General features: G+C 49.6%; 1 protein-coding gene across 2 annotated transcripts in view; it reads left to right on the top strand.

Annotated features, from left to right (window-relative positions):
- Positions 1 to 14,885, top strand: part of LOC135394951 (tripartite motif-containing protein 3-like) — a 31,485-nt gene that overhangs the window by 14,597 nt on the left and 2,003 nt on the right. The window contains exons 1-4 of one of the 2 annotated variants that reach the window (XM_064626056.1): positions 10,485 to 10,579; positions 11,101 to 11,253; positions 11,620 to 13,122; positions 14,288 to 14,497. In XM_064626056.1, coding sequence (XP_064482126.1) covers positions 11,137 to 11,253; positions 11,620 to 13,122; positions 14,288 to 14,497 — 1,830 coding nt within the window. In that variant the 5' untranslated portion in view covers positions 10,485 to 10,579; positions 11,101 to 11,136. Of the gene's footprint in view, positions 1 to 10,484; positions 10,580 to 11,100; positions 11,254 to 11,619; positions 13,123 to 14,287; positions 14,498 to 14,885 lie in introns of those variants that run through there. The other variant, XM_064626055.1, reaches the window with a different exon arrangement.

Genomic DNA, 14,885 nt, shown 5'->3' with positions numbered 1-14,885 from the left:
CACGATCTACGTAATCGTTGTTTGAAGTCGTGTGACGGACGTGAACGGCTGTAATTTTCCTCGTGGTTTGAGATCTATTTGCGGTGTTTGGAAACTGGACATTGCGAAGGAAAGAAACATTTTTGAGAGTGCTGTGGCTTTTCGATGTAGGAAACTTTATTGGCTGGCTACGACATATTATTGACATCGACCGACACGATAATGCTTGTAGGATTGTGCTGCCTGTGGAAATTAAAAAAAACGGCTGATCGAAACGAAGAGCCCCTGGTCGAACCCGGGATACGATTTAAATAACAGATGTTGGAGCTCAGAGTCGCTCTATAGGTGCAGCTGTAACGAAACTTGAATGGGTATAGTGTTGCTAATGTAAACGGGTTGTGTGGTAGTGTCCTGGATTATGATCGAAAACAGTTACTGAGTATTGTGTAGCGATAAAGCGTGGTAAGGCGTTATGAAATGTTGTGAACGGTGACGTAGCGGATGCGACTGTTAATATGTGTAATGTATACGGGGTATCTTTTTTTTTTTTTCTTTCTTCGACATCTATATTTTTTTATCAAGAGCTATTAGAGTTGCATAAATTTCGTTGTCGCGGGTGGGTTATACGGCCAGCGGATGTATCCTGTACGACACCGTATGCAACTGCTGGACAAATAACACTAGCTAAAATTCATTAATAACTAACTAATTATCTGTTTTCTTGGAAATGCGAGATAGCAGAATTGGAGCCAATCGTTGTTAAAATCCATCGTCCTTAATAAACACCCTGAGAAGCGAACGTGCCTTAAGATATAAATTCCCCAATTTTGCTATGCAAATGAGCCGAAACGAGAACTACGCACTACTCGAACGCGGAAAGAGCGACGGGCAATCCACGTGAGAGGGTCACGTGCTTTCGAGCGATGGAGCTGATTGGAGTAGGTAGTATGTGTTCGCAAGATAGAATGTTAGAACAGGTGGGCCACGATAATTGGACGCCTACGCGTTCTCTCTGTTTGGAACCTTTTTAGTTTAATTTTGTCCTTTAATTTTATTTAAAAAAATTTAAAATGTTATTTGTCTTATTTCTTTCATTTAATAAAAAAAAGCACTATATTTCTGGACGGACGGTGAACGATCTGGGCCTGAGAGCGGAGCTGGTGGTGGCGTTGCGGAAAGTACAATAGCAGAGAGAGCAAAGAGCACTTCACAGAGGTCGCCGTACGTCACGACTAAGGCTCTGGGGGAATGTGCGTCCTGGGCCGACTTCTAAGGGAACTGCGCCGACGTATGTCTGACAGCGTCTGAGGAAAACGCAGGGAAAATCCCCAGACAGCACAGCGGGCACCGGGGTTCGAACTCGGGTACTCCCCAGTCTCGATGTGACATAACCAGCACGCTATATGACCAGTCAGCCACGCGAGCTGGTGCCAGTGATCTGGCCAACAGATTAACGCCTCCTCCAATCATCTCCATCGCTCCAAAGCACGTGACCCTCTGACGTGGATTGCCTGTCGCTCTTTCTGCGCTCGAAACGCGTGCTGGTTTCGGCTCATTTACATAACAAAATTTTGCAATTGATACAGTCAAACTCCTTTACAACGAAACTCAGGGGACAGCAAAAACAATTTGCAGTAAATGTATTTTCGTTAAAAAGGATGTCTATTATTGGACCTATAGGGCTCCAGCGGGACCGCAAAAAAATTTGCTGTACTGGTATTTTCGTTAAAAAGGTGTTCGCTATAAAGGAGTTTGACTGTATCTCATGTTATCAGCGTGTTGAAAAAGGACGATGGATTTAAATGATGATTGGCTCCAATTCTGCTATCTCGCATTTCCCAGGAAACATGTAATACATAAGTTAATTAATGAATTTGACCTAATATGATTTGACCGGTAGTTGCATACGCTGTCCTACAGGATATCAGCCTGGCAGCATAGCCCGCCTACCAAGATGGCACCTACGCGGCTCTCGCCGTTTTTTTTTTAATGAAAAATACGTGTCGAATAAAACAAACACCTCGTATGTATTTCAAAGGTTCAAACGGTGCAAACGACCACGAGAATATTGGACTGTAGAAACTTGGGGCAGACAAAAGAGCTTGCAAGGAAACACCAGTGGTATATCAACGCTGGGGGTGTCTACGTTTCGACCAGGTTTCTAAGATGTTTGATTAAAAGGTAAAAAAAAAGATGATTAAAAAAAGGAAACGAAGTTCTCGCAATGAACCAGTAAGTAGTCCAGTGCTGTTTAAAACACACCTGAGGATTCCGGCAACGGAGTAGCACCGAAACTGCACGTCCGCGTGACCCGAAACTAGCGCGTGACGTCACCATGAGTCGAACAAAACAGACCCAGTGTAGCTTTCCTCGTTATGACTGTAACTAAACTAAGTTACATTTTCGGAAGTTAATCTCGTTACGCGTCCTATAAAACCATATCGACCTTTTTACTCACATTCATTTTGGAAATGATGTCTCAAAAGAGAAGAACATCAAAGAGAGAGAAAGAGGTGTAGGTCACGTTAATTGGACACCTGCGTGCTCTCGTCTCTTTCCCCACCAAGAAACTTTTTCTTTATTTTAGTTCCTTTGTTGTTTTCTGTGAACCGTTTTCCTTCCCCGCACGAGACGTGTCTTGTGATACATCCGCTCCTAACGAAGGGCAAGATTACGTCATTGCAAGTTTCATTCACCTTGGTTCCTGGAATATTTTCCCTGAAAGATGATGTGACGTCCAAGGTGATGGCCAGGTACATCGAGGCCGTATGTATTGTATTGCGTTGTGTGATATGCTCAAGGTCGGCTCACGCTGAGGCTAGAGCTTGCAACGTTGCATAAACATGGTAATTAAAGGAAGAAGCATACTAGCCGACGAAGAAACGGAAGGTTAGGATGATTCGGGGTTTACGTCACGAGACAAGCATTCGATCATGGCCTCGATGTAAACTGATCAAAGTTCATCGTTACAGAACGAACTGTAGAAAATAAATTGCTCTTGGTCCCCGTTCTAAAATAAATTGATCTATAATAGAATAATTCACAGTGGCGAAATCCCCGCATTATGAGTGGATGTAGTCAGCGTGACGTCACCGTGGGGCCAACCGCCATAAAATATTTGAACACGGATTTCGCTCACGCGCTAAACGAAGGGAACGTAGAAAAAAATGTAGCTGCAATTTTCCAAGTGTTGAAGACAAAGATGTTCAGGACAGTCAATCTGCCAGCAAACATGTCGATTCTGACAGCGTTTTAAATTGCAGTATTTCTGTATTTCAGCAGTTTCCTTTATTCTGAACTATGTGAGGCCACTGTTTTCAGTGGAAGGTATAGAGGTTTGTGAACTTCCGAAGCAATCGGGGATTTTATTTCTTTTGAGACAAGGGCGTTCGAGATTGCGAATATCGCAACTGGGGACATGGAGGTACACTTGAGGGGGCCCTCTCTCATTGTCATGCAACTGTCTCTCTCGTACAATCTGACTGTCTTAGTCTTCACGTCACCACAGCCCTCCAGCGCGCCCTCGAGTGCAAAGAACGGCAAGCGGAGAACGCCGTCGTAGAGAACCAGAGAGAAGGACCTCTCGGGCATTGCTAGTGCTCAGGTATCGGAAGCGGAGCTGCACTTGCACCCATACCAAAAATCGCTAAAAAAACGGCGTTTTTCCTTTCTTTTCTTGCTGAATCGAACTGAATATAAACGAAATCACTTCTACCGCTGTACCGAGCCGGAACTGAACCGAAATAAATCTGATGTGGTTACCGGTTCGTGAAACTGTTCAGGTAAAACCGGTTGGTTCAGTAAGCCAATCCCCCAGTGTTCCTCTTGCAAACCATGTAGCGGAGTTTCAATGGTTTCACTACGTTCATGAATCAACGTTCATCAAATCTACGTTCATCGTTCATTAATCAAAATACGAATTTATTACAAAGTACTGTGAAGAACTCATTTGTGGCAGTGTACAGTTCCCCAGAAAGTCAAAAGAAAGCAAAAAATACGTAACGACTCGCTTTATTGATTCTGAATTTCGAGCATGTATAAAGGCAGGAACCACTCGATGAAATTTCCCGTCTTTTCTACAACCTTATCTCTCTCTCTTCCGCGTTTATTTATTTATACGTCAGCACTGATTGTGCCGCTTTGTTGTCGTAAATGTAATTTCATACAGTCGCAAAATTCGCTTAGGAGCTCGCTTCCAAGCAGAACACGGCGTACAGCTCTCTGCAACGTTAACTTGAACGCGGCGACGGCTCAGCTGGAGAGCCACCCTATCGGCGCTAAGTAGAACGATAGGGAGAGAACGTTGTGGGCTCCCCCTCCCCCATCTGCTCGAGGGTGATTGTCGAGAAGCCGCCTGCTTCTCTCCACGATAACTCTCCTCGGCGCATTCGGAGCGGAGAGTCTGTTTATCGACAAACACCCCCAGCCAAGCATGAGTGGAATGACCCACAACGCTGTCTCCCTCTAGTTCTACTTAGCGCAGATAGGGTTGGTCTCCAACTGCTCTGCCAGCCGTCGCCGCGTTAGAGTGGACGTCGCAGGTAGCTGTACTACTCCGTCCAGTAACTTGTATGCCCGGGTATACAACGCACAACCTGTAAACAACAACTTGTAAAAACAACTTGTATACAACGCGCTGGTGTAGCTTCGCCGTTGTACTACGCTTGTCAGAAAAATTCCTTCTTGCACAGTATTCACAGAAATCACACCTCAATGAGAGAAAGATTTATGTCGCGTACTTAACCCGGACCAAATCATGTTTGTATTGTAATGTCAGTCAATCGAAATTTTTGAGTCTCTGTGAATCGATTCGAACCGATTCAACCCGATGCAAACCTTCATTTTTTTTCTGCTCTGGACCCGAACCTGAACTGAACTGAACTGATGCTTGAGCCCGAACCCGAACCGATCCCCCCCGTGGCATAGTAGTTAGGATGATCGCTTTCCACGCCGAGATCGTAAAGTCATATCAAATCAAACTGGAAGGTCACATGGGTTCGTATCGTGGCACCGGCTAGTGCTGTCTGAGGTTTTCCCTGGGTTCTACGAAGACTTTCCAGACGAATGTCGCCACAGTTCTCTCTGAAGTCGGCCCAGGACACATACTAACCCCCCGGTCCCCAACTCCTTTCGGCTGTCCCCTCTCCATCTGTCCACGTCTGTACGCCGCACATAGCCACAGTTGCTTCGCGGCGCTAACAAAAAAAAAAAAAGAAAGAAAGAACCGAACCTCGAAAATAACGGTTCCTGTCCCTGCTATTGTCTAGGGATTCCCGAGCGCGGATCGAAAAAAAATGGCATTTGACTTCTGTCACAAAAAGGCCAGGATTAAATCTGGCTTTAACACACAGTTGTAGCGTGCTGTCAATCACAATACGCCCATTCTTTCGCTACAGCAGATCTCTTAAGCTCGTAGCAAAAAAAAGAAAAACAAACAAACAAAAAAGCTGTGTTTGGAAAGAAGCGAGCCCATCTTCCTTGGCATTTATATAGCCCTCTATTTCGCTTAACTTACCGATTCCCCTTATATAGTTTCCCCGACAGAGTCAGTAACTGAGCCCCAGCTCTAAAACTTAAATGCCTCATTAGTGTATTTGCTTTTGCACTTACGTGTAACAGTGCGCAATGAGCGCCAACATTGTTCTTCACATTTAATCCACCCCAAGTTTCCAATAGATCCCCTCTCTGGATTGAATTTAACATATTCCAATTTCGTTTATCGAAGACTGTACCTCAGGTCAGGTCAGAAGGTCCTCAGCCAAGATGGCGGATTGCCTTGAAGAAACTAGCGATACATTTTAATTTTTATACGTTTGGTACGTCATACAACGTTGATTTTTGTATGATTTCATCCGTAATTCCCTAATCTTTCTGGTAAAATCATCTGTTACTTGATGCCTGTTTCGGTCTGTTTAAAAAAGCCATAAGCCCGTCTAGGGAACTACATTCGCCTAATTAAGCCTTGAGTGGCGTACGTTGGTTGTTTACGTTTCCGGGCAGGTCACGCCAGCGCATGCGCAGTGAAGTCGAACTTTCGCGAATTTTGCCGAGGCTTTTGCGAACTCGAACTCTGCTAGGTTCGTGACATCACTAATCAAGGGGCCCTTCTCCAAATGTGAAGGACCGGCTCCCTTTCGCCTCCCACCACCGCGAAAGATGTAAGAAACTATCTTCCCGGAAAGACCAAGAAAATATCTTCCCGGAACAGCACCGCAAGCGATACTGCCCCGACGACCTTATTATCGGCCGCGCGTTCAAAGACACGGCCCACCCGAGGATGGACCGCGTTATCAAGGGGCCCCTCTCCGGTATATGAGGGACCGGCTCCCATTTGCCTCCCTCCACCGCTTACGCGGATTTCAAGGGAGTATGTATTGTCATCAAGCAGGAGAGATACCTATATGTATTGGCATCATCGTGGAAGACCAGCCATATTGGCTGGCTCCCTTTAACGCAACAAACGCGCTAGTCTACAACCATCGCAATGCCAACACCCAAAGACGAGCTCACGGCAGGTCTGGGATTGATGTACGTGCTAGATGCCACCTCGCAACAAACCGAAACTCACGGAGAGTTGCTCGTGGGACAGCAGCACGAAGGATATTAGAAGCGGATGACATACCTACCATTGCTTTCTTCGAAGAGGGTCGCTGATGTTTGCCACCGCCCACCAAACTGGACGGCCCCAAGAACTGCTCTCTCCCTGTATAACACTCTACGGATGCCCGCTCTGACCCTGTTCAGTACCTCAACGGCGGTGCGAGCACGGCCACCGTGCACAGCTATGCAGCGTGCTATCCAGACCTGGTAGTTTATTTCTACCGCCAGGAGTACAAACTGGCGTCTATCGCAGACCGGAACTGGGAGCGAGCTCAGTAACTGGACCGTGCTCCACCGAATGAACGGAATGCCGTAAAGCACCTCAGCCTTGTGCCACAAAAAATCGGGGAGTAGACAGTTGCGAAAAGCGTGCTCCGACGTTTCAAAGGAAGGGCAGAAAGGGCAAAAAGGCCTGGTCAAACCAAAGCGGGACAACCTGTCCCTGAGAGGTAAAACGTCGTGCGCAAGACGCCACTGCAAGCTTGCACGGCGCGCATCCAACCAGCCGGCCGTAATATGAAGCCACGCGATCGGGCGAGGCACAGCCGAGCTCGCCGTCGGAAGGAGCTCCAGAAGAGCGGCATAAAACTGCTTGACGGACCAGACAAAGAAATCCTCCGACGGGAATGATGCGCGTAGGCGACGGACGTTCAAAACGTACTCTCTCAAGTGCGAGGCCACAAACTCAGAGCGCGGTCTATTCTGCACAAGCGGGCGAAACAGACGTACGTCTGGACCTAAGCAGTATTGCAGGAGATCGTGGGCGGGGTGGCCAGGGTCACTAAGGCCGTCGAAAATTGCCTTTATCCCGAGCGCAAGACACTTGATTTTTACGTGCGGAACCCGCAAACCGCCAACCTCTCTCGGCTGGTACATACGTGCACGGGATACCCACTCAGCTCCGTTGCCCCAGATGAACCGAAATGCCGTACGAGTTGCTGCAAGGAAAACCTGACGAGGAGGAAGGCAAACTGTCCCGTGATACCAGTATTTGCTCAGGAACCACGACGCAGCCAGGCGAGCTCTACAGGTGATAGGGAGCACTAGGCCCCTTAAATCCGTGAGAACCGAGACGCTGCGCTCGTGAACACGCAACCAAGAAAGAGAAGAGACCCCAGTCCTGTTATAGTGAATACCGAGAATCCGCACCTCATTCCTAACAGGGATCCCGAATGGAGACGGACAGGAGGGAGTGACATTAATGAACAGCGCAGCGCTTTTTTCTCTGTTGATTCGCGCATTCGATACTCGACCGTATCTCTCCAAAATAACGAGAACACGACCTATCGAGTCCTCGTTACTGAGGATTAAGGAGAGGTCGTCCGCATACGCGAAAAGAGGGAGGTTCCACGAGCCTGGCAACGGAAACATAACAGGTCGAAGGCAGGTTGCTAAGGTTTCTAGGAGAGGACTAAACACCATGGCATACAACGCCGGGGACAAAGGACAGCCTTGCCGCACACCGGTCATGATGGGGAACCTACCGGAGACGCCCCCGTTCACGCCGACCACAGCAGAGGAATCTCTGTATAGGGCCTTAATCCAGCCCACCACTACGGGAGGAAAGCCAGCCACCTCCAGCACACGGAACATATACCCATGATGCACCCTGTCAAACGCCTTATTCTGGTCAAAAGACACCAGTACAGCGGGTTGCTGACGGCTGTGCGCCCAGTAGATGGCGTCACGCAGGGCCTGTGTGTGCAAGTTGATTGACCGTCCAGGAACAGCACAGACCTGACAGGGGGGAACTACAAGACCCAGGACTAAGGAAATTCTACGCAGAATTGCGGTCGAAACTATCTTGTAGTCCGTATTAAGTAGGGAAACAGGCCGATACGCATTCGGGTCCCGCTTCCTAGACGGGTCTTTGCATAGTAATGTTACCACACCCTCTCGCATGGACGGGCAGAGGAGGCCGTCCGCCAAACAGCCATTCAACAACGCTGTCAGCGGGCCAGAGAGCGTACGCCAGAAGCACTTATAGAATTCGGCGGGGAGACCATCGGAGCGGGGAGACCTTCCAGTTCGCAGGGCCTTAACGGCGGCCGTATACTCGTCCAGAGTAAACGGATCTGCGCTAAGGACGAAGTGCTTTTGAGTCGGCAGAAAGCTTTGCGTTTCGTCATCAGCAGGCACGACTGCGCCGTACAAGGCGGCGAAGTGGTCACGAAAAATTGCCCGAACGGCTTCAGGACTAGCCTGAACAGACCCGCCAGAGGTCGCCAGCTCCGCAACAGCATTTGGAGGGCGACGAAAAAAGCGGCCAAGAAGAAGGCGCGAGCAGCAGGACTCCTGTGACCAGCGCTCAGCTGCATGCAACGCCGCAAAGTGTTCCCAGGCACGCATCTTTAGAGAGGCAAGACGTCTCAGAACGTCCTGGATAGCATCGTCGTTGCCAGGGCCCCTCGACCCCGGATGACGCAAAATTGACAGCACTTGCCGAAGGTTTTGCATTTCCTCTCGGCTCTCCCGCGCCCGCCGAGCCCGCCACTGACGAAAAAGCCTCGCGGCCCCAATTTTCGTCTCTTCCCACCACTCTTGCGAGAAGGAAGCCATAGCACACCGAGCCTCCAGCCAACTACTTACACTGCCACGAATTTCAGCGTCACTCAACAGAGAGACGTCCAGCCTCCAACAACCCGAACCACCACGGAGGTGCCGAAACCCACCAAGGAGAAGGAGGACTCCGTCATGGTCCGACAAGTCCCCGGACGGACAAACAAAACACGGCCATGAATACGCCAATACTCAGTGTTACAGCTTTCATCAGGGCCCGAAATAGCGAAACGATACCCCATCATCTGTACGAAGGACAACCTTGTTGGTGCTTCAGAGACACGCAGTATATAGGCACAACATGCGTCAGCGCTCCTTTCTCGTAGTCAGCTTGTATATAATTTATAATTGGGAACATACTACACTTGTGTGGCTACACGCTGGACGTGCCTCAGGTTAGGACCGCGGATAATTTCCACCACTGGGATTCTTTAACGTGCACCGGATATCTCTGACACGCGCTGCCGGAAGCATGGTCAGCTTGTGTTTTACCCTTCCCTGACTCTTCCTGTTGGCCGTGATGGATTCCCTTGTCAAAACACTTAACGTCCGTATTTTTCCTGTATTTCAAGCGCAGCTCGTAGGCAATCTTTAGCCGTACGCTGTATACGCAGTCTGTAAGGCGCTACCAAATTTTGGACTCCGCATTGGGAGAGGGTAGCTTCCAAACACGGCGCCAAGACGTACTAGCCGGCGTACCGACATGTCGGCCGGTGTGCCCCACCAGTGCAGAAGCAGCTGTCGTGCGGGATATCCGTGGTCTGGCCAATATATACGCGCGAAATTACAGGATATTGACCCGTTTGTATGGTTTCCAAAATCACTTTTATGCCTTCTTCTCTTCCATCTACACGTAAGCCCTGACCTGCTTCGATAACACCGCTTTCACATCAAATCCCGAGTTCCTGATGCGACTAACCATAAATAACGCGTCTCTCTGGATACATGTACATTTAAAGCAAACCAAAACATAAAAAATTCTATACCCACGCCGCGAACAATGGACCGGCAACAACAGATTGTATCTTAAAATCACGAACAACACGAACCACCTCTAGAAGACGAGCCTTCAAGAACCTGTTGGGAGATTCACACGCCCGCGCGTCATTCACTTTTATATGCAAGCCGGGCCTTAAAGTAGAAAGCTCCATATCTGGAGAAGAAGAGTTGAACACAATGAGCTCTTTAAATGGTGGGAGGTGCTCTTGGCCCGGTCCGAAAGGAAAACCGCTGCCTATATGCGGGACAATGGCCCGCGTTCTGCTCTGTCGGGCACATTGCCGCTTCCGCTGGCGGCCGCCGCCGGGAATCGCGGGAATCCCAGCGGAGCCGACCGCACGCAACGCCACCGTTGCCAGTCCTGCGTCTTCCCCCGTTGCGGTCGGTAGTTATAAAGGGTAGAGAGCACGCAGGTTCCGTATGGAAGTCAACATGCAACGGGGTAAGTGGAAGTGGTCTTTGATAGGACGGAGTATAGTGGAACGGAATTGAGGTGACATGGGAATGTTCCTGGGATGTTTGCAGGATGTGCTTTGCTCGTGATTGTCGTTTAGAGGGGATTCACTTTGTGGGGTTTGTCGGAGATGAGACGTGCCGCGTTTTGCTATGTCTTGCCAATACAGTGAACCCTCGTTATTATGACCATGATCGTTCCCGAAAATTTTGGTCATAATGCGGAATTGTCATATTAACGGGGATGATTCTCAGAGGCTTCACTAAATTGTTCCCCAGGAGTAGGGTCGTAAAGCGCGTATGTCAGATTATCGGGGGTCATATTAACGGGGGTTCACTGTATTATGATGCAGCCGGAGCGCGTTGAACGATGCACATAAACTGCATGATGTGAGACATATTCTTTACTCGCAGAGTCGAGGACGATCGAGATTAGATTGTCAAGGTATTGTCTCTGTTATGGACGGCTAATCGTATGCCTTATATTGCATTCACATTATCTTCTCGCAGGCGACGGGATAACCCGCACCGGTGGGTGCCTGTGTCATGTCCATGAACTGCGCGTCGGAACGCCGGTCGCTCTACGGGAGCCAGGCGTCGCTGCATGGCGGGACTCCCCTTTTTAGCTGCGGTATTTGCCTGGACGCATATACTAGCCCCAAGGTGAGTTGCGCAAGGACGGCGCGTGTGTTAGAGCGCGCACTTTCGTACCATGCGGAGCAGCGATTGTTCTACGGATGTAGCTGGCATACCCTGCCAACGTATTGTTTGCAGCGATGAGGAAACTGCAGCGTCGAGGGTCAGGCTAAACAGGAACCGCTGTCGCGTAAGCCTTCATTTCTACTTAGGTACATGCAAAATATGCGTGTTTTAGAAGGAACTAGAACTAGACGGCTTTAAAAACGACATTCCATCCGGATCGCTGAGCTATCGTGACTCTGCAAGGTACATATACCATGTCCCAGCTATTCAGTACCGTGATCTTGCCAAGTTGGAATGTACGAATTTGCAAAGTACCCTCTTTTGCAGGTTCTGCCTTGTCTGCATACTTTTTGCGAGTCCTGTCTGGAAAGTTACGTCCCGGCGGAGAGCCTTACTCTCAGCTGTCCCGTTTGTCGACAGCAGTCCATCTTGCCCCAAGAGGGCGTTCCCGGCCTTCCGGACAACAGCCTACTTCAACGACTCATGGAAGCTCCACCCTGTTCGGGCTGCGGGACGCCAGGGCCCTCACCACGCCAGTGCCCTGCATGCTCACTTCCTCTCTGTTCCTCCTGTGATCCCTGTACCGGTGACGGAGACACACTGCACCGGCCTGGCGGCAAACCCGTCGAACCCTTGCTTCTCTGCCCGAAGCACAGCAGCCAAACCCTACGCTTCTTCTGTCGCGACTGTGAAACGGCAGTGTGTGTCACTTGCACCGACATAGAACATTCCGGTCATCGCACGACTCGCATCCGCGAAGCAGCCGAGGACCTGCGAGTCGCCATACGAACCCTTCTGGACGAAGCTCGCACACGGACACCCGCGTTGCGTGACGCCATCAACGCTGTTACCGCTACGACGCGTATGCTCGACGAGCGACACGACGAGGCTGCCCGTCGAGTTACGATATGCTTCAATGAACTGGCAACGGTCATCCGTGGCCGAGAAGACGCTCTGCTTGCGGAACTCGGCGAAATACACGCACATAAGAGGACTATTCTAGAAGCTCAAAGAGGAGCCCTGGAAGCCGCTCTAGCTGGAGCGAGTGCGAGCTGTGACTTTGCGGAAGCGGCTCTCGAAAGTGGTTCCGATACGGAGGTTGCGTTGCTTCATAACGAGCTGGCTCAGAAATTACGTCACTTCTCTCTACTGGACGCCCCGCAGGGCCCCGAAGAAAACGCCTGCATCGACTTCGACGACGACGGTGCCCTGTCGACGCTTCGCGCTGCCTTGTTAGGACTAGGACGACTTCAAAGTCACAGCGCCGTTGCCCATCAGACGACAGCTGCCGGTGCCGGACTAGCACGTTGTATCGCCGGCCGACAAGCCCTAGTGAACATCACGCCGAAAGATCGCTTCGGAAACTTAGTTCACGCAGGTCCGGGCCCGTCTCTGGTGGCTGCCCATCTGAGCGGTCCCCACGGTAATTGCCCGATTGAAGTGATACGGCAAGGAGATGGCAGCTATGACGTCGTCTTTACCGTGCTCCGAGAAGGCAACTATACGTTGGGTATATCACTCCTTGGACGTCCGATTCGGGGAAGTCCCTTCGCGGTACGCGCCGTGGCGTCTGAAGAGGAGTCTTCGTCCAGCGGCGACAGGCCACCGGGGAAAGCGAGGGCAACAGGAGGGGCGAGGTCGACTCGAAGGCATATGAGCACGAGTAGTCGGTCCGGTTTCTCATTTCTTCGAGTACCTGGTGAAGATGACTTGGTGAGGCGAGTCGGGCGAAGGGGAAGAGCTAGAGGAGAACTCAGTAACCCTCAAGGCGTCTGCGCGGCACCGGGAGGCATGGTAGTGGTTGCTGACAGCAATAATCAGTGTGTACAGGTGAGATTAAGGTTTTTTCGTATTGGTATGCGGACATACTAGAGAGTTTTATGACAGAGTGCCTGACGATAGGGGACCCAAATCCTGCGCTATATAATGCGCGCGGTGTTCCCTCTCCGCACGGAGCTTATAGGAATGTGTTCCTCGTCTCCAGCGCCGCTACGGCAACCAACCAAGACTTACAAAACATAAAACCAAAATGAAAAAAAAAAAAGCTTCGCATACAGCGTATAGTAAAAATTGGTATCGTAGAGCAAGACTTTTTTATTTTGTTGTTGTTGTTGTTTTTGTATAATTGTTGTACTCAACGTTTTGGGTTGTTTGAAGACGATTTACGCTGGGCACGAAAGTGACGCAAGCTAGCATTTGGGCCCCACGCTGTTTTCAAATGATAACTGATACACACAAAACCCGAAGCGCTGTTTGAGTTATTAGTGAGTTTTAACGCCTCGTACAGCGCTTGGGACAAAAGTGTACGGAACACAGGGGTGTCGCATTTCTCTAATGCAACGTCAATCAAGCAGCAAACAGGAGTGGGCACACATACTGAGAGGTGGGTAGAATAACCGGCCACCCGTTTCTTATTCGGTCCCTTCCTGATAGCTAGCTGGGAGCCGCTCCGATGGAGAAATACGCAGATGCCTTGTCCCGTAATCTTTTGTTCCAAGCTGTAGCTACCCCCTACGTACGCTATCGCCTTTGGGTACGATTGCACTAAAACTTACTACTATTGGTGTGTGCTGTGGGGACGACGCTATTTCTTTGGAGCCCCAAAGCTCTTCGGCCCCGTATTCCAAAGCCCTCTATCGTGTCCATGCCTCATCACCTCACAGACCGGGAAGGATTGTACTTTTTTTTAACAGGACATTTTGTCGGCGTGTCACTGTTGTCTTCGTTCATGTGAGCTTTAGATTGGTGTGTGGCATGTTATGACAAATATCTTTTTATATGCATCTGTACGTATTGAATATGTCGGTACAGATATGACACGTATACTCACATTGATAAATGTCCATACGCACAGTCGCATTTGGATAAGATTCAAAGACGATACTGATGCTGCAACAGGAAAATTGCGGCTATACGTGATTTAATGTCGCTTTTATTGCTTGAGTCCTAGCACTGAAAAGTATATCTTTCCAACGAAATTACGATGACACCGCAGGTCTTTGGAACAAGCAGGACCGACGAATGCCGCTTGCGTTTCGGTATCCGAGGGCGAGGAGCGGGCCAAATGCAGCGGCCAACCGGAGTGGCACTCACGCAGGCGGGGCACTTCGTAGTGGCGGACTACGAGAACAAGTGTATCAGTGTCTTCGAACCAAATGGACGATTCATAAACCGTTTGGGCGTAGGCCGTCTCCTAGGACCGAAGGTAAGATGTGCTTTCTACGGGGGCACGCCTTGTGTTAAATTTCTGCGAAATGTCGTGCCCACGTACGCAAGCTGCTTTGAATAGCAGCTTTTTGCCTGAGCCCCCCCCCCCCCCAGAAAAAAAAAACTTGTTAGAAAATAAACAAACAGTTATGGTTATCAAAGAGATCTCAGTAATAAGAGTGCCGAACCTCCCGCACGTGCAGGAATTATGCTGCCGTTTGATGGCTGAGCTATCGAGAGCTCATAAGGATGCCCAGGACAAGGGCAGACTTGACGTAGGCAATGTGCTGTGTCCAGTCTGCGTCGTGCACAGCCATTTTTATATTATGTCGACGTCACAGAGCACTTGACTTCCATTGGAGGTAATACGTGGTGTAACAGCACTG

Source organism: Ornithodoros turicata, chromosome 5 (genome assembly GCF_037126465.1).
Source record: "Ornithodoros turicata isolate Travis chromosome 5, ASM3712646v1, whole genome shotgun sequence".
NCBI classification, from domain to species: domain Eukaryota; kingdom Metazoa; phylum Arthropoda; class Arachnida; order Ixodida; family Argasidae; genus Ornithodoros; species Ornithodoros turicata.
Note: the sequence above shows the minus strand (reverse complement) of the source record. Positions and strands in the feature narration are given on the sequence as shown.